The 22198-nt window shown below is 48.0% G+C and overlaps 1 protein-coding gene across 4 annotated transcripts in view; it reads right to left on the reverse strand.

The window, feature by feature from the left end:
- The window catches only part of ANKMY1 (ankyrin repeat and MYND domain containing 1), an 87189-nt gene that overhangs the window by 37144 nt on the left and 27847 nt on the right, over positions 1 to 22198 (reverse strand). For all 4 annotated transcript variants that reach the window (XM_037848840.1, XM_037848843.1, XM_037848841.1 and 1 more), the window contains 6 exons: positions 15716 to 15856; positions 14758 to 14898; positions 11855 to 11962; positions 10210 to 10341; positions 8840 to 8953; positions 8513 to 8678 (listed from right to left, as the gene is read on the reverse strand). In XM_037848840.1, coding sequence (XP_037704768.1) covers positions 8513 to 8678; positions 8840 to 8953; positions 10210 to 10341; positions 11855 to 11962; positions 14758 to 14898; positions 15716 to 15856 — 802 coding nt within the window. The remainder of the gene's footprint in view (positions 1 to 8512; positions 8679 to 8839; positions 8954 to 10209; positions 10342 to 11854; positions 11963 to 14757; positions 14899 to 15715; positions 15857 to 22198) is intronic.

Raw genomic sequence — 22198 nt, forward strand, 5'->3', positions numbered from 1 at the left:
GAAGCAAGTCCCTTGTCAGATACATGGTTTGCAAAAACTTTCTCCTATACCATGTATTGTCTTTTCACTTCCTTGAAGCACAAAAGTTTTAATTTTGATAGCATCCAGTTCATCTCTTTTTTCTTTTGTTGCTCATGCTCTTTGGTGTTATAGCTAAGAATCCACTGCTGATTCTGAGGTCATGAAGATTTACCCCTATGTTTTCTTGTAAGAGTTGTATGGTTCAACCTCTTACATTTAGGTTTTTGATCCATTTTGAGTTCATTTTTGCATGTGGCATGAGGTAAGGGTGCAAATTCATTCGTCTGTGTACACCCAGTTGTCCTAGCACCATTTGTTGAAAAGATTGTTCCTTCCCTATCAAATGTCATGAAAATCAATTGACCACACATGGGTTAATATCTGAACTCTCAGTTCTCTGTCATTGATCTTACTTATCTCTCCCTATGCCGGAAAGGAACCAGCTGGGATTCTGATAAAGGGTTGGAGTGTATTCCCTTCTTAACAATATTAAGTTTTCCAATGCATGAACATGAGATGTTTTCCAATTTTTTTAGATCTTCAATTTCTTCCAGAAATGTTTGTAGTTGCAGAATATGAGTTCTGCACATCTTTTGTTAAATTTCTTGCTAGTATTTTATTTTTGATACTATTGCAAATGGAATTGTTTTCTTAATTTTATTTTCAGATTGTTCATTGCAAGTGTATGGAAATAAAATTGATTTTTGTATATTGGTCTGTATTATGAAGCTTGCTGCATGCATTTATTAGTTTTAATAGCTTTTAGTGAATTCCTTAGAATTTTCTATATGCCCATCATCTTACCTGCAAATGGATAGTTCAACTTTTTCCTTTCCAATCTGGATGTCTTTTATTTCTTTTCCTTGCCTAATTATTCTCTCTAGCACTTTGAGTACAATATTAAATAAAAATGGTAAGAGTGGATATCCTTGTCTTGTTTCCGGTCTTAGGGGGCAAGCATCCAGTTTTTCACCATTAAGTATGATGTTAGCCATGGATTTTTCATAGATGCCCTTTATTAGATTAAGGAAGTTCCCCTCTTTTCCTTATTTTATGTTTGTTTTTTTTAATCCATAAAAGTGTGTTAGATTTTGTCAAGTGCGTTTTCTGCATCAAATGAGATGATCACATGGTTTGTGCTCTTCATTCTAACATGGCATGTTACGATGATTGATTGATTTTCATATATTGGACTACCCTTGCATTTCTGGGATTAATCCCACAAGGGATTATGAATTGTTCTCTACTCTTGTATTTTTGGAAGAGCTTCAGAATTATTGGTGTTAATTCTTCTTTAAATGTTTGCTAAAATTCTCCAGTGAAGGCATCTGGCCCTGAGTTTTCTTTGTTGGGATGGTTTTGATTATTAGCTACAGGTTATAGCTCTTAATTTGTTATAGATTTGTTCAGGTTTTCTACATCCTCGAGTCTGATTGAATTGTTTGTGTGTAGCTAGGAATTTTTCTTTTTCATCTACGTGATCTAATTTGTTGGTGTACACTTACTCATAGGATTCTCTTAAGTTTTTTTTTTTTTTTATTCCTGTGAGGTCATTATTAATGTCCCCTCTTTCACTTCTGATTTTAATAATTTTGGTCTTTTCTCCATTTTTCTTGGTCAGCCTAGCTAAAGGTTTGTTGATTTTATTCACCTTTTCAAAGAACCAGCTTTCGGTTTCATAGATTCTCTCTATTGTTTTCTCATTCTCTGTTTCATTTGATTTCACTCTAATCTTTATTACTTCCTTCTCTCTGCTTACTTTAGGTACAGTTTGCTCTTCTTTTACCAGTGCATTTATGTGGAGGGTTAGAATATTGATTTGAGACCCTTGTTTTTCAGTATAGATATTTGCAGCTATTAGTTTCCCTCTAGGTACTGCTTGAGCTGTGTCCCAAGAGCCCCAGTGTGTTGTGTCTTCATTTTCATTCATCTCAAGGCTTTTTCTAATTTACCTTTTGATTTCTTCTTTGACCTGTTTGTTATTTAGGAATGTGCTGTGTATTTTTTCACATATTTGTGAGGTTCTCACATTCTGCTATCCGTATCTAATTTAATTCCATTGTTGTCAGAATACATTTGTATTATTCCTATCCCTTTAAAGGTATTCAGGTTTATCTATGTCCTAGTGTTGGGAGGAGTGCTCTCTAGTTCTGGTTTGCTGATGCTGCCAGAATGCAAAATACCAGAGATGGATTGGTTTTTACAAAGGGGGTTTATTTGGTTACAAAGTTACAGCCCTAAGGCCATAACGCGTCCAAGGTAAGGCATCAACAATAGGGTACATTCACTGAATGATGCCTGATGGTGTCCAGAAAACCTCTGTTAGCTGGGAAGGCACGTGCTGGCATCTGCTGATTCCAGGTTGCATTTCAATATGGCGTTCTCCAAAATGTCAGCGTCAGCTTTCAACAGCCATCTTCAAAATGTCTCTCTAAGCTGCAGCAGTGAGCTGCTTCTGTCTGAGCTCTAATATAGGACTCCAATGATTAAATCAAGACCCAGGCTGAATGGGCGGGGCCACACCTCCATGGAAATAATCCAGTCAAAGGTATCACCCACAGTTGGGTGAGTCACATCCCCATGGAAACAACCTAATCCAAAGATTCCAACCTGATCAACACTAATACATCTGCCCCCACAAGACTGCATCAAAGAACATGGAGTTTTGGGGGACATAATACATCCTATATCTATTAAGCCTAGAAAGTTTATGGCACCATTCAAAGTTTCTATTTCCTTAATGATCTACTGCCCAATTTTTCTTTCCATTATCGAAAGTAGAGTATTGAAATCTAACTATTATAATTGAATTGTCTCTTTCTCCCTTCTTTTCTGTTAGGTTTTGCTTTATGTATATTGGTGTTTATTGTTAGGTATAACATGTATTTATAATTGTTATACCTTCGTGATACATTAACCCTTTTCTGATGACAAAATGTCCTTTTCTATCTTCAGTAACATTTTATTTTGTTTTAAAATCTATTTTATTTTATCTGCTATTAGTATAGCCATTTCAATTCATGATATATCTTTTTCCTTCCTTTCACTTTCAATCTGTTTGTATCTTTGAATCTAAAGTATGTCTCCTATAAGGAGCATATAGTTGGATCTTTTTTTAAAATCCAATCTAACAATCTCTGCCTTTCAATTGGATTATTTGATTCATTCACATTTAATGTCATTATTGACAGAGTCGTATTTATGTTTTCCATTCGCTCTATTTTCTACATGTCTCATTATATTTTGGTTCCTCTACTCCTCCCCTACTGCTTTATTTTGCATTAAATGGATATTTTAATGTAGCACTTTAGCATTCCTTAATGATTTTTTTCACTATATTTTTTAGTTATTTCTTTAGTGGTTGTTTAGGGTTTGTTCTAGTTTGCTAATGCTGCCAAAATGCAAAACACCAGATATGGATCGGCTTTTATAAAAGGGGGTTTATTTGGTTACACAGTTACAGTCTTAAGGCCATAAAGTGTCCAAGGAAACACGCCGCAATCGAGTACCTTCGCTGGAGGATGGCCAATGGTGTCCGGAAAACCTCTGTTAGCTGGGAAGGCACGTGGCTGGCGTCTGCTCCAATGTTCTGGTTTCAAAATGGCTTTCTCCCAGGACGTTCCTCTCTAGGCTGCAGTTCCTCAAAAATGTCACTCTCAGTTGCACTTGGGACACTTGTTCTCTCTCTGCTTCTCTGGAGCAAGAGTCCTCTTTCAACAGCCATCTTCAAACTCTCTCTCATCTGTAGCTCCTGTGCTTTCTTCGAAGTGTCCCTCTTGGCTGTAGCTCCTCTTCAAAATGTCACTCACAGCTGCACTGAGTTCCCTCTGTCCGTCAGCTCATTTATGTGGCTCCACTGATCAAGGCCCACCCAATGGGCAGGCCAACACTCCATGGAAATTATCCAGTTAGAGTCATCACCCACAGTGATGTGTGGGGCGCATCTCCACAGAAACACTGAAAGAATTACAATCTAATCAACACTGATAACATCTGCCCACACAAGATTACATCAAAGATAATGGCGTTTGGGGGACACAACATATTCAAACTGGCACAGGTGTGCCACATAATTTTTAAGTTAGAATCACCTTCAGATTTATCTCCAGTGAAACTTAATTTCAATGAAATATAGACATGTTAAATCTATATAGCTCTATTCTCTTTTCTCCCACTCTGTGATTGTTATTTTTATACATGTTACATCTACAAATTTTATAAGTCCAACATTATGTTGCTATAACTCTTTATATAATTTTACGACTTTTAAAGAAGGTGAAAAACTGGAGAATATACATGCATATATAATTGGCTTTGAATACAGTAACCTTCTTACTTATCATTTCTGAATCTCGTCATTGGTTCCTGTGGATTAAATTACCATCGGAAGTCGGCTCCTTACCATAATGCATATATGCTCCTACCCTCCTTTGTGCTGTTACTGGCAAATACATTATATCTCTATAAGTTATAGGCTCAACAATATACTATATACAATAGCTTTTTAAATCAGTTAAGAAAAGAAAGAAGAAATATGCATTTATACTTCCTTTTATAATTATATCATCACCTTTACTGGTGCTTTGCATTTTTCCATGCGGTTTCAAATCACTGTCCGCAGTGACTTGCTTTCACACTGAGGAACTTCTGTTGGTATTTCTTGAAATGCAGGTCTATTTGCAACAAATTCAGTTTTGGGGGAATCTTGGAATGTCTTTATTTTCCCTTTATTTTTTAAAGATAGCTTTGCTTGATATAAGATTCTTGGTTGACAAGTTTTCTCTTTGACCACTTTGGACACGCAGTCCCAGTGCCTTCTGGCTTATGTTGCTTCAAATGAAAACCCAGCTGTTAATCATACTGGGGTTCCCTTGTAACTGATGAGCTGTCTTTCTCTTGCTGCTTTCAAGTTTTTCTCTTTGTCTTTGGCTCTCAGCAATTTACCTTTGATGTATCTGTTTGTGGATCTCTTTGTATTTATCCTACTTGAGGTCATCAAGCTTCCTGGATGGGAATATCAGTGTTTTCATTAAATTTGAGGTGCTTTCAGCCATTGTTTGTTTGTTTGTTTGTTTTGAATACTTTCCTGCTCCTTTCTCTCTCTCTTATCATCTTCTGGAACTCCTATTTCACATTTGTTGGTGTGCTCAATGATGTCCCTCATTACTCTAAGACTGTTCATTTTTCTTCATTCTCTTTTCTCTCTTTCTTCAGATGTCATTGTCTGTATGAATCTATCTTCAAGTTTACTGATCTTTCTTCTACCAATCAAAGCTATTGCTGAGCCCTCTAGTGAATTTTCCATTTCAGTTATTGTACTTGTCAACTCCAGGATTTCCATTTGATTCTTTTTTATAATTTCTATGTCTTTATTGATATTCTCTGTTGGCGAGACATTGCCATCATAGTTCTCTTCACTCCTCAGGCATGGTTTCCTTTAGTCCTTTAGACATGTTTATAATGACAGCTATCAAGTCTTTGTTAAATCCAACATCTGGGCTTTCCACAGGCAGTTTCTGTTGACTGCTTCTGTCACACTTTCCTGGGATTTTTTCTGTGCCTCATAAATTTTTTGTTGAAAACTGGACATTTTAGGTAATATATTGTAGCAACTCTGGATACTGGTTCCCCTTCCGTCTCTCTGGACTTTCATTGTTGTTGCCTTGTTTATTTTTTTAGAGACTGGTCTAAACTATTTTAGTAAAGTCTGTCTTCCTCACAGGCTGCCACTGTGGGTCACTCAGGAATGCACAGTTTCCCTGGGATGACAGTGATTTTAGCAGGACTCTGTTTCTTTCGATCTGCTAAGCTGTCTGCTTCATTTGGTATTACATCCCACCAGTAGGCTCCACTAATTACCAGCTGATTGCTTTACTGTTTTCAACAATTCTCTGGGACATAACTTGCTCAGCATCTGATCCAATTGAATTCAGGCAGTGGGAGTTTTTCAGGCCAGTCTTAAAAGTTGTTCTGACCCAAGGAGGCCCGTTCTTAGCTGTCTCTGATAAACTAGTTGACGGGTGGTTTATCTTGTTCCGCTCTTGTTTTTGAGAGAGCCCTAAGGCATGAACTTCCCCAAACTCTCTTACAAATAAACTCAAAATTCTTTCCTGGACAGCTCCAGAGATCTCTTCTCTTGAAGACTGCCTCTCTCCCTTGCAAAACTCTGAGCCACTGTTCTGGGCTGGATGGGGCAGTAGCCTCTGCTCTCAGCTTGCCCCTCCAGGAACGGCACTCCAGGCTGTGAGCACACTGGGGGAAGGGGGTCGGTCCTGCCACACCTGGGGTACAGCCTCCATCCCATGAGTGGGGGCTGGGTGGAGGAAGAGGCCCTGACCACTGAGCTGCACTCACCAGGAAATAGCCTTTTCAACTCAGAGGCAGAGGGATGAGAAAGCCTGGTAGCCTGCCTTCTGGTGAGAAATGGTCACCTGGCTGGGGTTGAGTTGAGAGGGACCCCCCACTTCTTAGCCACACTCACACCATGTGAGCTTCATGCCAGCTGAGAAGGGGCACGGGAGGAAGCGGGTCGTGGCTCAAATGCACAGACTCACTCTTCTCTCCGGGTTTAGTAGATTTTCTTGAATAAATGTTTCTTCAATTGATGTATGCCCATAGGGTAAATTCCAGAGGCTTTAGATGGTTGTTTATTTAGTTTTCACCAGAGTCGCTTTTTTTGTGCCGGGGAGTGGGTTCACAGAACTCCTCACGCTATCACCCCACAAGTGGAAATTCCTGGGTGTTGTTTATAAGTTTCCAATACCGTCTTTCAGAATATTGCTTTTGCAAAAATTTAAAAAAAACATTAAAAAATATATATTTCAGCCGTTTTCAGAAGAAAACGTGGTCTCCACTGGAGTCTGTAGGAGTGCACTTGCTGGGTCCCCTTGGGTTGTCAGTGACTGTGAGGCTTAGGTAGGAGTGTCCGTGTGTGTGTGTGTGTGTGTGTGTGTGTGTGTGTGTGTGTGTGTGTGTGTGTGTGTGTGTGTGTGTGTGTGTGTGTGTGTGTGTGTGTGTGTGTGTGTGTGTGTGTGTAGATATGTGTGGAGTGGGTGTTCTAGTCTGTTAAAGCTGCCAGAATACAATAGACCAGAAATGGGTTAGCTTTTGCAATGGGGGTTTATTAGTTTATAAATTTACAGTTCTAAAACTGCAAGTGTCCAAATTCAGGCGTCCAGCGGAAGAGAGCCTGCCCGAAGAAAGGCGCTGGCACCCAAGGTTCTTCTGTCGGCAGCAAGTCACGTGCCGACGCCTGCGGGCCCTTCTCTCCCGGGTTTCATGCTTCCACTTCTGGCTTCAGTGGCTCCTCTCTCAGCTTCTGTGGGGCTTTTCTCTCTCACAAACTCCAGGGGCTTTTTCTCTAAGCTCCTTCTCCAAATGCCTCTGGGTGTTTCTCTCTGAGCCCTCTGGGTTTTTTCTGTCTTTTATTCTTTCATAAAGGGCTCCAGTAAAAGGATAAGACCCACCTTGAATGGGTGGGTCACGTCTCCAGTCCTCCCCACCAGGCTCTTGGGGGACACTGCAGCTCGGTCCACCAGACGTGGTGCCCGCTGCCCAGCAGGGGATGATGACCTGGGGGCTTCACCTCCCTGAACGAGGCGGCCCCCAGATGCACCAGGGCCACCAGGCTCAGCAAGAAAGGCGGGGAGCAGGCCCCATCTCCAGGGCCCGTGGGAGCCGATGCAGGTGGCCCCTCCCAGAGGAAGCAGCACCCTGGAGCACACCAGGCCACCCGCCTTCAGGGAGACTGCCACCAGGGTGACGGGAAGGGCTCGAGGGGCCCTGCTCCCCACCCAGATGCAGGCCCAGGGGCTCCCTTCCTCTCCGGGACCTGAAGCCTCAACCCTCCCCACCCAGTGGGAGGTTTTCCGCAGCAGGGGCCAGGCCCAGCCCTCGGGACCACTGTCTGTTGTGTGGAGTCATGCGAGGTCCGAGGGCCCTTCCCAGGGATGAGCAGGTGGTCCCAGGCTGGCTGCTGGCCGGACACCCAAGGGGACCCGCTCTGCCCTGAGGTCACACTGGCTGTGGCCTCCACTTGGACCAGGGAGTCCTGCCCCGGGACCCACTGCCCACCAGACTGCAAAGCCGAGTCCTGGGGCTGAGCAGGCGTCCCTGCGGCTGGGTGTCACAGGGGAAACCTGGTGCTGCCGACAGGGGTTCCTGGCAGCAGGGAGGCAATGGTGGCCGGCTGAGCCGATACTGGAACACACAGAGCCCCTGGACGGAGCTCCTGGGCCCCTGCCTCCACCCTGGGGCCCTCTCCACACCCTCTCTTGCACCATCTTCTTGGAGGAAAGACCAAAGGTGAGGTGGGCCCTGGCCAAGCAGGAAAGGATCCCCTCATGTCCTTGGCGGCCCTACAGCCTCTGTGAAACCCCACGGGGGTAACTCGGCAGGGAAGGACGCCTGCTGGCTCGGGGTTGCCTGTGAGCAAAGCAGAGGGACCACGGCGAGGCCACGCCAGCCTCCCAGGACCCACGCCTGCACCCACCTCTTTTGCTCAGGTACAGCACCTTGGGATCCCACTGGCTCTCCTTGGCGAAGACGGCGCGGCGCAGCTGACAGCCCATGTACTCCAGGAGCCTCTTCCGGGCCAGGAACGTCTCCCGCTCAGCTGGCATGAGCGCGTGGAAGGGGCAGTGGGCGATCTTCCGGTCCTGCACACCATGGGGTGACCGCCAGGTGACTGCGGCTACTGGCCCGCCGACCCGTGGCACAGTGAGCTGCCCCCTGAGGATGCTCGGCAGCCTCCACAGGGCCCAGCACACCCGCCCTCCCTCCTGGCACCAACACTGAGAGGCCAAGGCTCGGGCCGTACCTGGAAGAATTTGAAGTAGCCGTAGTCGACGGCTGTGCCCACCGCCACCTTGTCGCCCTGCATGAGTGTCACAGGGCTCAGGATGTCGGCGCCATGGGCGATGAGCCGGTCAATCTGGGGAGGGAAAGCAGGAGGCGTGGGGGCCCACCTGGGTGCTGGCCTGGGCCAGGTGCCCAGGGATGGCGACGGGAAATGGGGTGAGAGCGCCCGCTTCATGGATGAGACGTTCCACCAGCCTGGCAGGACCGCCACAGCCTTGGGGAGCCCTGTCCATCCCCCACCCCATGAGGTGGCCCAGAGCAAAGTCCCGACAGGCTGTGAGATGCCCGCTCATGCAGAGGCTCCCTCGGGGTCCCGCTAGACCGTGTGCACGGGAATTGAAAGCCCAGGCCTGTCATGCCATCGTATCCCTAAGAAACCCACAACATGTGCAAGTGGATGCGTGTGAGCATGTGTGTGCGTGAGTGTGCATGTGTGTGTGCATGATGGCTGTGTGAGTGTAGTGTGTGCTTGCATGTGCATGTGTGCCTATGTGAGTGTGTACTAGTATGTGTACTGTGTGCTAGGTGTGAATTTCTGTGTGTGCTCTCCTCACTGCACGTGTGTGTGTGCGTGTGTGCTGTGCATATGCACGTGTGTGTTTGTGCGTGCGCGTGTGCTTGTGCATGGTACATGTGTGCCATGTGTGTGTGCAGGTGTGCTGTGTGTGCAGGTGTGCTTGTGCACGTGTTGCATGTGTGTGCTGTATGTGTTAGTGTGTACGTATGTGTCTGGGCATATGTTGCACACGTGTGTGTGCCAGCCTTCTGACAGACAACCGCAGCAACTGCCTCTGGCTCCAAACTTCCCGCTGACACCTCAAAAGCATCGGCAACTCCCCAAGGCCGTCCCCACACCTCCCATGGGGGTGGGGAGCTCCCAAAAGGGCCCGACGGGAGGCGGTGCGGCCCGAGGGAAAGCCACCCCCCTGCTGGGTCTCAGCCTGCGCGCCACGCGGCACACAGTGCACAAGGGACCCCCCAGCAAGAGGCGCTCCCACTGTGCACTCTGCGTCACACCCCCTCCGACAAGCAGGAAGCCTGGGTTCCTGGCAGCACAGAGAACACAGAGTCACGGCTGTGGGGCAGTGTGTCCTCAGTGAGGGCAAGAAGTGGGGAGCCCGTGGGGACGTCGATTTGGGCAGAGTGTGGGGCCAGACGGGAGAAGCAGCAGAGACGTCTGGGGTCCAGTTATTTGGAGCAGCAAAACGTGGAGGACCCAGAGCAAGACGACAGGACCCCAGCCCCCACCTGCCAGCAGTGGGTGCCAGACGGAGGAGACCAAGGGGCCCACACACCCCAGGTGTCACCCCAGGGTCACAGCCCCCTCACCAGGGCCAGCTTGCTGTCCATGCTGCGCAGGTTCTCATAGGTCGGGTCACAGACGACACACAGGGCGCTGCCGAGGCCTTGGGTCAGCGGCAGGTTTGGGTCAGCTCCGTGCGACAGAAGCTCCTTCACGATCTGTGCAGAGTGGCCCGTCACTGCGGCGGCATCGCTGTCCCTCCCATCGGAGAGTCCCCAGAGCAAGGCCACCCTGTGCTGACCACCGGGGGCACCAGGCCGTGGATGCACGGAGGACACTGCGGGCACCACTCACGGCCCCGCCTCCCAGGCCCAGGCAGCCCACGGCAGCCACGTCCGGGCCCCTCCAGGGTCGGGAGAGGGTCTGGGAGAGGCCTCGGGGTCGCTTCCCTCGGGGAGGAGGGGGCTGGATTCCCACCAGGCAGCCTGCTGCCGGCGCTTTTTTGGCACATCTGTCCCCACATGTCCTGTGGCCCCGGCACCTGGGTCACTGCGGCCACTGGACCAGTGCTCCCTGCTGGGTCCCTGTTGGGCCCCTGGCCGCCAGCTCTGGCTGCCACCACCACTGGGAAGAAGAGCAGTTGTGGCCAGACACAAGCAACAAGCGCTTGGTGCCACGAAGAATGACGTTCCCTTCTGCTGCCCACCCCGGCCCCCCAGCCCCATCCATACCCGTGCCGGGCCCACAGCAGGAGCTGAGGACACCTGTGGGACAAATGGATGGAGGCACGAGTGCGGGAGGGAGGCGGAGGGAGGGGGGCCTGCAGAAGCCCTGCCCACCACGCCGTGCCTTCAGCTCCTTCAGGTGCATGCACACACCTCAGCAGAGAAGGGGCTGCCTAAAGGAGCCAGTCCTCCCCCATTCTCTGTCCCCTTAATTTCCTTCATAACACTTATCACCTGAAATGGCTACTCTCTCTCCCAACCCCCACTAGGATGTAGGCTCTTCGAGAGCAGGGACGTTGTATGTTTCATTCAACACTTAGTTCCTGGAAGGATGTCTGCCTGGCACAGAGGAGAAACTCAATAAGAAATAGTCAAATGAAAGGATGGCTGAGTGTAGGTTCATGGATGGATAACTTGGTGAAGAGATGGATAGATGGGTGTGTAGATGGGAGGATGAATGATGGACAGATATTGGACACATGAGGAAAGAATGAATGCCCTCATGGATGGGTGGGTGGGAGGATGGATGGATAAGTGGATGGGTGGATGGATGGATGGATGGATGGGTGGGTGGGTGAAGGGGTGGATGTATGGGTGCATGGATGGGTGGGTGGATGGATGGGTGGGTGAAGGAGTGGATGGATGGGTGGGTGGGTGGGTAGACAATGAACAAATATGTTCCTTGGCAGCAGCATGAGCTGGGAACTGGCCAATGTGCCTCTCCCCGTGCACTGAGAAGTCCAGGCAGCAGTGCTGGTGGACGGGATATTTAGGACAGGCAGAGGCTGTCCCATTATGGAGCATCTACCCAACTAACCTTCACCTGCACTGCTCACTTTCATTTCTATCCCCTTCCCTGTGTGAGGAGCACCATCCAATCAAAAGGGGACCCTTACACCATGCTATCTTCATGCTACTGCCAGCTAGTGAGTTGGGGGGAGGGTTCGGGCACTGGAGGCAGAAACACGACAAGGTGCATGGCTCAGTGGGGGCAGAGCATGCTCACCAAGTCATTCCCACTGGCGATGGACAGGGAGAGTGGAGAGTGGCCACTCCATAACATGTTGGGATTCGCTCTGTGGGAAAGGAGGAGCCGAACTACATCCCTGGCATACTGTGTGGGGAGAAAGGCAGAAGCACAACAGGTTAAGGAGCACCCCCCTCTCAAGGAGCACCCAATGCTGATCATTCATTTAAATTCCATTGGAAAATCAATTTAGTCACTTGACTGTCACTTCCCCCATACCAGCACCTTGCCTGGCACTCAAAGTATTCTAAATATTGAATGAATGGGTGGATAGGGGTGGATGGGTGAATGGATAGATAGATGGATGGATGGGTGGATGAGTGTGTGGATGGGTGGATGGGTGGGTGGATGGGTAGATGGATGGGTGGGTGGGTAGATGGATGGATGGGTGGGTGGATGGGTGGATGGGTGGGTGGATGGATGGATGGGTGGATGGATGGGTGGGTGGGTAGATGGATGGATGGGTGGGTGGATGGGTGGATGGGTGGGTGGATGGATGGATGGGTGGATGGATGGATGGGTGGGTGGATGGGTGGATGGATGGGTGGGTGGATGAGTGTGTGGATGGGTGGGTGGATGGGTGGGTGGATGAGTGTGTGGATGGGTGGGTGGATGGGTAGACAGATGGCTGGGTGGATGGGTAGCTGGGTGGATGGATGGATGGATGGATGGACAGATGAGTGGGTGGATGGGTGGGTGGGTGGGTGGATGAAACCTCAAATGAGGAGATAAAATGTTTTCTAAACATCCATTATTTTCTAGATGGGAAGTAGGAAGGACACTCCATGCACAAATTGATTTAAAGCGGTTTTCAAAGAACAAGGGGATAGCCAGGAGCACATGACACCAGTCATGGCTTGGGCCTGGAGCACAAGGTATGACTGGAGGGACATCCCACTCCCCAGGGCTCGTTGACACAGGCTCAGCCAGAGCGTGAAAGAAGCCTAACCTCAAGGGACCCACCTTCCACTGCAAGGGGCATTTTCTGATCAGGAAGGACCAACCCATCCTCACCCTTCTTCCCCAGGGACATCCCTCTGCTTCCCCTTCTGCTCAGAAGCAGGCAGTGTTCTCCTTCTCTTCCCCTCCCGGCTCCAAGTGTTCACAGGGAGCTGCCCTTGGCAATCGAGCTCCCACACAGCACTACGCCGAACCCCTTCCCCTCTTTGGTGGGTTGGCCCAGGCTCCATGCCCCTGCGCTTCCCCCAGCATCTGCCAAGTCAGTGAGATGCCAGTGGAATCACAGGGGGGCTCCTGGGAAAGCCTGTCCCCTGCTGCTTGCCTGCTGGAATGCAGGCATGATGGCCAAAAGGCTGCAGCCCCCACGCCCTCCCTTCTGGGTTTCCACACTGGTGATCTGGCCTTGACTTAATGCACAATGCCAAGCTTAGCATCTCCTAACAATGTGCCCCCCAAATTCTTCAAAATCTACAATCAGTGGAAGGGGCAGCTGTGTGAATTGGAAAGTGCTGTATTTGAAGATGGCCCCACTGAGTGGCCTTGGCCTTGGCCAGCCAGCCTTCCCAGGGTCCCCGTCCCTAACCTGGGCTCCAGGTGCCCCTCAGAAGGCTCCGATCAGGGGTTCCAAGGAGGCCCCCACAGGGCCTGCCCCTTCTCTCCTCCCCACCACTCCCCTCCCGGCCCCACCCTGCCCTTACACGCGTCCTCACACTCACCCCTCCGGCTGTGGCAGGACAGCGGCGTGACCGTCACCCTGCACGGCAGCCAGCGCACTTGCACAGACCTGTGCATCCATGCTATTCTCATTGACAGTAGGTAAACTGAGGCTTGGAAAGCTCATTGGCCTGGCCCACGCTGGGGTCACTCAGGCAAAGCCAAGACGGGGACCCAGGTTTCCTCACGGCTTCCCAGATACTCAGCCTCCTCTGAGTGGTCCCTGGGCCCAGGTTACTTGGAACTAGTCCCCAAGGAGGGGGCAGTTGCTGCAGGGCCAGAGGGACACCCCACCTCTCCCTTGGGGTCCCACCAGAGATGGTGAGACGGTGACCGTCAGGGGCCAAGTCGCAGGACAGTGTCCACACAGCCGGTGCTCCCCGTCAGGTCTGACAGGCCCCAAGGAAGACGTGGACTCTGCTAGGCGGCCCAGGGCCCACACCCATGCACATGCAGACCTAGTGTGGGGGCACACCCAGAAAACGTGCTCCAACAGCACTTCAACACGCACAAGCTACACGCCACTGCGGAGCCCCCGGGGGCTTTCTGCTCGGCTCCAACCCAGGGCACTCTGGTTCTCCTCTAAAATGCTCAGCGCCCCACTGGCTGACTCCAGGACCATTAACGGAGGTCGAGAGCCACTGCCCAGACCCCAGCAGCCAGGGGTCCCCTGGGGAGGGACCACCACCCCCAAGAGCCTGCCCCCACCACGTGCAAGTATGTGTCTCCAAGCACACACATTTGCACCTTCACACACATAGCCACACGTACACAAACACACACGTACTACCCTACGTGCACACACAGACATGCTCACTCCTACATGCACACCTACACACACACACGGACACTCATGCACACACGGACACTCATGCACACACGGACACGTGCTCTCACACACAAGCTCAGACATACATTTTCACAGAAACAGGAGACCCCGAGGCCCTGGGACCAAGCCACCCTCTCTGCCCCTCTGGCCACCCAGTCCCCATTCTCATCCCATCACCACCCCCGATTTTCCTTTGGTTTCAACGTAGGATCAGGTACCTCTTGAGGGACTATGACCCTGAAAGGCAGCCTGGCTTCTGGGCGCCTGCAGCCCCAGGCCCGGGTTGGGGAGTGGAGTGGTGGGGGGTCTCCGCCCTGCAGCCCCAGGCCCCATCAGGTAGTGGACAGGGTCTCCCCCCGCTGCCCTGGGCAGCACTCGCCTCGTGGCTGTCCTCCCGCTCGCAGGCCACGTGCAGCGCCGTCCTGCCCCCCTCGTCTGGGGAGGGCGTCTGCCTGCTGCAGTGGATGCCGGGGGGGCCCGCCTCGTTGCTGAGCTTCAGGCTCGAAGGCAGCAGGTCTAGCTGTGTGCGGACCGAGAGGTCAGTCCTGGCCACCCCAGCCTCAGCCCACAGCCCCAGAGGCCGGCCCCGATCAGCGCCGCCCCGAGCCCCCAGACGACCACACAGACCGCAGGGTCGAAAGTGCCCTCCCGTGAAGTCCTCTCAAAGGCTGGACGTGGGCTCCTTGTGCCCCATTCCCACGCCCCCCAAATCCGTCAAAGCTGACCATGCCTCCCGCAGCCATCCGTGGGCACGCAGGGAGAGACGAGCTCCCTCACACCCTCACACACACGTCCAGCAGGCTCCGCCGCGTGCGGGGGCAAGGACAGCGTAGCTGCTGTCCTCAGCGACTCGGACCCATGGAGGAGGCGAGGCCACGCCCAGGGGCCCTGCAGCGTCAGAGAGGAGGCCAGGCAGGCTTCCTGGTGGAGGTGGCTGCGAAGCCGGCCTTGTGGGCTGAGGGGCCACATCACAGCGTGGATTAGGGATGGAAACGCTGCCTCACCCACCGGTCCCGGCTCAGGCTGCACCGGCACCGGACCCCTAGCAGGCCCCAGCCCCCTCCCCAAGCCTCTCCAGGGGCACACTCCCCCCCAGACCCCCGCCCAGGCAGCCAGGAGGGTGCCGCCTGCTCCCCACGCCACTGCGCCCTTCGTCCCCGGGGCACTAGAGCCGGGCAGTCCCGTGGGTCTCTCCACAGAGGGGAGCCGGGGGCCTGGCCCGCCCTTAGTTACACCCACCCGGGCCCAAGCAAGATAACCGAAATCTTGGACAAAACGGACCGATCCTGCTCCCAGAGGGAATTCCCTGGGCCCCGGCCGACCCCGGGGGGACGCACCTTGTCCCGCCTGTAGGTCTCGTGCTGGTCGGCGGCCCGGGCGTCCACGTCGGTGATGGCGTGCAGCAGCAGCTCGGTGATCCTGACGCCCTCCTCCCCGGGCAGGCCAGCGGCGATGTGCAGCGGGGTCAGGGCCCGCAGCTGCAGGGAAAGGCGGGGCGGGGCTGAGGCCCACATGGGCTCCCTCCCGCTGCCCGAGGCCCGGGACGCCGTGAAGACCAGGGAAGGCCAGGCCCCCTGCGGGCGCCCGCGGAGGCCAGGGCATCGCCGCCCGACCTGGGCGAGAGGACGGCAGCTGCTCCCCACACCGCCGTGGCCCCCACAGCTCCTCGTTCCCACCCACGACGCCCAGGACATCAAGGTCCGCGGGGGCCACGTGGGCGCACGATGGAGGCCCCATTCGTAAAGAAATGGACTGAAAAGCTCCCGGCGCACTGCACAGACCACAGGGGACATTTCCAGGTCCTGCGAGGCTGCTGGTATTCAAGCTCAAGGTCCAGAACTTCCTTGAAGCAAAGCCCTTCCCCTCCACACTCGCCGCCACAAGCTCTCGTCCAGGTTGCACCCGCATGGATGCTTGGCTACGGCAGCTCCTGCCCCGCCCCCCGACTCCAGTCTCAACCCCAGACTTGCCCCTTCCCCCCAGCACACTGTGGCCATTGCATGAGGGCGGTGGATGGAGCACTGTCTCCGTGAGCCCTGCTGGGTCAGCTGCAGCAATGTGGAGATGGCCGGAGCCAGCGCAGCCCTAGAGGGGCACAGCTAACCAGGAGAGGGGAACTCGGCCAGAAGCAAGCAGTGGACTTCAGGTCAAGGTGGAAGGCCCACCAGCCTCCTCCCGGCCCCAACCCCTCAAAATGTGACTCTGCCAAAACAGCACCTGGTGGGGATCTCTGGCAGGTGGAAGCAGACACCTCAGGGTAGCTCTGAGAGCAGCTGGGGTGCAGCCACCCACAGGTCCACCCACTGCCCCCGCCCCTCCCCACCAGGGATCCCAGGGGCATCAGCGCCATGCAGGAGAGAGGGCGAGGGTGTCCCAGGTGGAAGGCATCTGATGATGCCCAGGGAGAACAGGAGGCCCCACGCCTCCACACCTGCCCCTGCTTCACCCGCCAGGGGACATGGATGGACACCCTCCCCCACCAGGCACACTGTGGCCAACAGATACAGCACTCACACATGGGTACGAGCACAAAACCAGCGATGCCCTAACATAGGCGAAAAGCCAGCTCCGTGAGAGAGAGAAGAAACTCTACACAGAAAGACTCAAACCCAAGTGGACAAAGTGAAAGAGCAAAGAGATGATTTTATAATTACAGCTCATACCATCAGCTTACAAGACGGTATTGCATCAGGATGAAAATCAGCTGGAGATCTTGAACTTTTTAAGCTCAATCATTGAAACAGTAACAATAGTAGTAATAATAATAATAACAATAAAATAATAGAGCTAAAAAATGGTGCAGACCCAGCTGAAGCATGAACTGGGGGGACATTAAGCTGAGAAATTCTACCCAGAAAGGGCAAATACAAAGAAATGGAAAACGCACTCCAGAGAAATTAGGAGATGTGTAAGAGAGATTCAGAGTTCCAAAACCTAACAAATAGGAGCTCCAGAAGAAAAGAGGGAGGTCAGATGCAAAGAAATATGCACTAATACAAGAGAAGACATTGGCAAAATTGGCAGAATAAACACTCCAAAAATTCTCCCCTCCACAAAAGCAATAAAAATACTGGCAAAAATTGTCAGAATCAACTTTTTCAGAAACCTAAAAATTAACCAAAAGTTTGTAATGACTCACGAATTGTGTTTCCAAGAAAAATGGCTGAATCTTGATAAGAACAGTGAGCTCTAAAGCATTTAATTTGCCCTAATCCCATTCCTGCTCCCCAGCTCAGCAGTAGCCTGGAAAAATAGCAGCAGGCATTCCTGATATCAGAGAGAGCAGAAGTGAGCTGGAGACCTTTCAATGCCTCAACCCCAAAGAATTCTCATTATCTGATCTGTCTGGTAGTTCTATGGGGGATGTCACTCAAAAGGCTGGCCCTTAACTGACAGACCTCAGGCTGAACTTGAGATTCTGCGCAAGCAGAAAGCAAAGGCTGAGGCAGATTCCTATATCGTCTGGCTGGGAGAGAAGGCACTTCCCCACACGCATACTGAACCCCTCAGCAAATACGGGGAGACGCACTGGTACAGGTGCTGGAGAAAATCTCTCACAGTCATTAGCTGACCACTAAACTAGCTGAGTAGAGGCATCAGTAGCCACATGTGACAAAGAATATAGACTTTATAGAATTAGTTCAGAAAAGTCACTAAAGAAACAAACAACTACAACTACAGCAAGCAGCAGCAACAAACCCTGGGAGAAGAGAGAATCCAGCTTTCAGAGTTGCCCAAATTACAAGACACTCAAAGAAACAAGAAAGGGTGGCCCACACACAGAGGAAAAGAGCAATCAATAGATACACATTAGACTTACTAGACAAAACTTTAAATAAGCTATTTTAACTATGATCAAAGGGCTAAAGGAAACTGTTTCTAAAGAACCAAAGAAAAGTTTGAGAATGATGTATCTCCAAACAGAGAATATGAATAAGATCAAAATTACAAAAAGGAAACAAACAGAAAATCGGAAGTTGAAAAGTACAATAACTGAAGCTAAAAATTCACCAGAAGAATCAATATGAGATTTGAGCAGGCAGAAGAAAGAATCAGCTAATTTCAAGATGGGTCAATTGAGATTATCCAGCCTGAATAAGAGGAGGAAAAAACAATGAAGAAAAATTAGCAGAGGTTCCAAGATCTGTGGGGCAACATCCCATGTACAGAGAGATGGATAATGGGAGTCCCAAAGGGAGGGGAGAGAGAGGGGAGCAGAAAGAAAATCTGAAGAAATAATGGCTGAAAACTTGCCAAATTTGATTTAAAATATTGATCTACACATCCGAGAACCTCAACAAATTCTTAGCAGGATACTCAAAGAGATTCATACTAACACACATCATGGTCAAACTGTCAAAGTCAACGAGAGAATCTTGAAAACAGCAAGAGAGAAGAAATACATCACGTGCAAAGGATCCTCAATCAGATTTACGGCTGACTTCTCATCAGAAATCAAGGAATTCAGAAGGCAGTGAGACAACATATTCAAAGTGCTAGAACTAAAAAAAGCCCATTAACCAATAATTCTGTATCCAGCAAGATTATCTTTCAAAAATGAATAAGAAACTAAGGCATACATAAATAAACAAAAACAGAGAGGTTGCCACTAACCCACATGCCTTATGAGAAATTAACTAAAGGGAGAAATTCAAATTCATCTGTACAAAAATGAGCACTGGAAAGTAACTACATAGGTAAACATAAAAGATAGTATAAATGTATCTTTTGCTTTTAACTCCTTTTCATTTATTTCTGGCTGTAAGGATAACGGCACAAGCAATAACTATACATCTATGGCAATGGGCACAAAAGGTATACAGATGTAATTTGTGACAATAACAGCTTAACGGGAGGGTAAAGCTATATGGGGCAAAGTTTTTGTATAGTACTGAAATTAAGTTGGTATTAATCCAAGTAGTTTATTATAAATTAATATATTAATGGTAAACTGCATGGCGAACATTAAGAAAATAATTAAAGAACATAATGTAAAAGATATGACAATGGAGTTAAAATGGTACGCTAAGAAATATCGATTTAAACCAAAGGAAGGTAGGAGTGGAGGACTGAGGAGCACAAAAGACATAAAACACACAGAAAACAGTAAGCAAGTTGTGAATGTAAACCCTAGTTCATCAGTACTTAGATTAAATGTAAATGGCTTAAACTCTCCAATTAAAGGACAGGAATTGACAGAATGGATAAAACAAATACATGATCCAACTACATGCAATTTATTAGAGACTCACTTTAGATTCAAAGATACAAATAGGTTGAATGTAAAAAGATGGAAAGAGATAAGCCATGAAAAGAGTAACCATAAAAGAACTGGACTGTCTATACTAATAGCAAACAATACAGACTTTAAAACAAAAATTGTTACTAGAAAAACAAGAGGACATTTTATAGTGACAGATCAACCCAAAAGTAGAGATAACAATTATAAACATATATGTACCAAGCACAGACACCAAAATACATGAAGCAAAAACTGGCATTATTAAAGGGAAAGATAGGCAATTGAAGAATAATAGTTGGAAACATCAATACCCCACTTTCCATAATGGTTAGAACTAAGTAGAATTTGAATAAGGAAATAGAAGACTTGAACAATACTATAAACCAACTAGATGTAACAAACATCTTTAGAAAACTCCACCAAACACAGCACACTACACATTCTTCTCAAGTGTACATGGAACATTCTCCAGGACAGACCATATTCTAGGTGATAAAACCAGTTTCGATAAATGTGAAATGGTTGAAATCATAGGAAGTATGTTCTTCAAACACAATGGAATGAAATTAGAAATCAATACAGAAGAAAATTTAGGAAATTCATAAATATGTGGAAATTAACATCAGACTCCTAAGTTATCAATATATCAAAGAAAAAAATCACAGGGAAATTAAAAATATTTGAGATTAATTAAAGCAAAACCACAACATACTTATGGGATATAGTGAAAGCAGGGCTCAGAGAGAAATTTATAGCTTTAAACAGCCAAATTTGAAAAGAACGTCTCAAATCAATAACCTAACCTTCCGTCCTAAAACACTAGAAAGCAAAGAAAAAAACTAAACCCAAAGCAAGCAGAAAAAAGTGAAAAATAAAGATTAGAATGGAAATAAATGTAATACAGAACAGAAACACAATAGAGAAGATCAATGAAAGCAAAAGTTGATTCTTTGGTAAGAGCAACAAAATTAACAAATGTTTAGCTAGACTGACCAAGAAAAAAATGAGAAAAGTCTCAAATCACTAAAATTAGAAATGAAAAAGGTATAATAGTCACACTCTTACAGAAATAAAAATGAATGTAAGGGAATACTATAAACATATGAACAACTCTGTGCCAACAAATTGGATAACTTAGACGAAATGTACAAAACTCTAGAAAGACAGATACAAAAACTGACTCAAGAAGAAATGGAAAACATGGAGAGACCTATAAGAAGTAAAGAGATTGAGTTAATAAAACAAAAAACTTCCAACAAAGAAAGCCCAGGCCCAAATGCCTTCCCTGGTGAGCTCTACCAAACATTTAAAGAATTGACACCAATCCTTCTCCAACTCTTCCAGACACAGAACATGAAGAAACATTTCCTGGCTCATTCTATGAGGCCAGTATTACCCTGATACCAAAACCAGACAGAAATATCACGATTCAAGAAAACTACAGACCAGTATCATTAAGAATGTAGACACAAAAATTATCGAAAAATACTAACAGAATCCAACAGCATATTAAAAGGAATATATATCATACCAAGAGGGACTTATCCCAGGAATGCAAGGTTTTATTAACATCTGAAACTCAATTCATGTAATATAATTATAATAATGCTAATTTAATATCAATCAATGTCAATTATATTCATATTAATGTGAACAGAATAAAGCACAAAAAACACATGATCATTTCAATCAACACAAACACATTGCAAAAAATGCAACATCTCTTTATGATAAAAAACACACAATGAACAAGGATTAGAAGGGAACGTCCTCAGTCTGATAAAGGGCATTTATGGAAAACCCGCAGTTAACGTCATAGTTTATGGTGAAAGACTTACGTCTTTCCCGCTAAGATCAGGACCAAGACAAAAATGTTAGCTCTCATCATTTCTATTCAACATTTTCCCAGAGGCACTAGCCAGAGCAATTAGGCAAGAAAAAGAACTAAAAGCCATCCAGATTGGAAACGAAAAACTAAAATCTCTAATTGCAGGTGACATGATATCATATATACAAAATCTATTAGTACTAATAATTGAACTCATTGAGGTTGCTGGATACAAAATCAATACAAAACATCAGCTGTATTTCTATACAGTAGCAATGAACAGTTTGCAAATGAAATTAAAACAATTCCAGTTACAATAGGATCAAAAAGAACAAAATACTTATGAATAAATTAAACCAAAAAAAAAAAAAACTGCAAGATTTGTAATGAAAACTGCAAAATATTGTTGAAAGAAATTAAAGAAGAGCTAATTAAATGGAAAGGCATGCCATGTTCATGGATTGGAAGATTTAGTATTGCTAAGATGGCAATATGACTCAAATGATTGACAGATCCAATAACAATTCTATAAAAATTCCCCTGCCTTTTTTTTTTTTGCAGAAATTTTCAAGCTGATCCTAAAATTCATACTGAAATGCAAGAGATCCAGAACAGCTAAATGATCCCGAAAAAGGAGAACAAAGTGGGAGGACTCACCAGTTTCGAAACACTGAGTGCTAAGAAAGAAGCTATAGTAACCAATAAGATGTGCACTGGCACAAGGACAGACACACAGAACAATGGAATAGA

This window comes from Choloepus didactylus, chromosome 9 (genome assembly GCF_015220235.1).
Source record: "Choloepus didactylus isolate mChoDid1 chromosome 9, mChoDid1.pri, whole genome shotgun sequence".
NCBI lineage: Eukaryota > Metazoa > Chordata > Mammalia > Pilosa > Megalonychidae > Choloepus > Choloepus didactylus.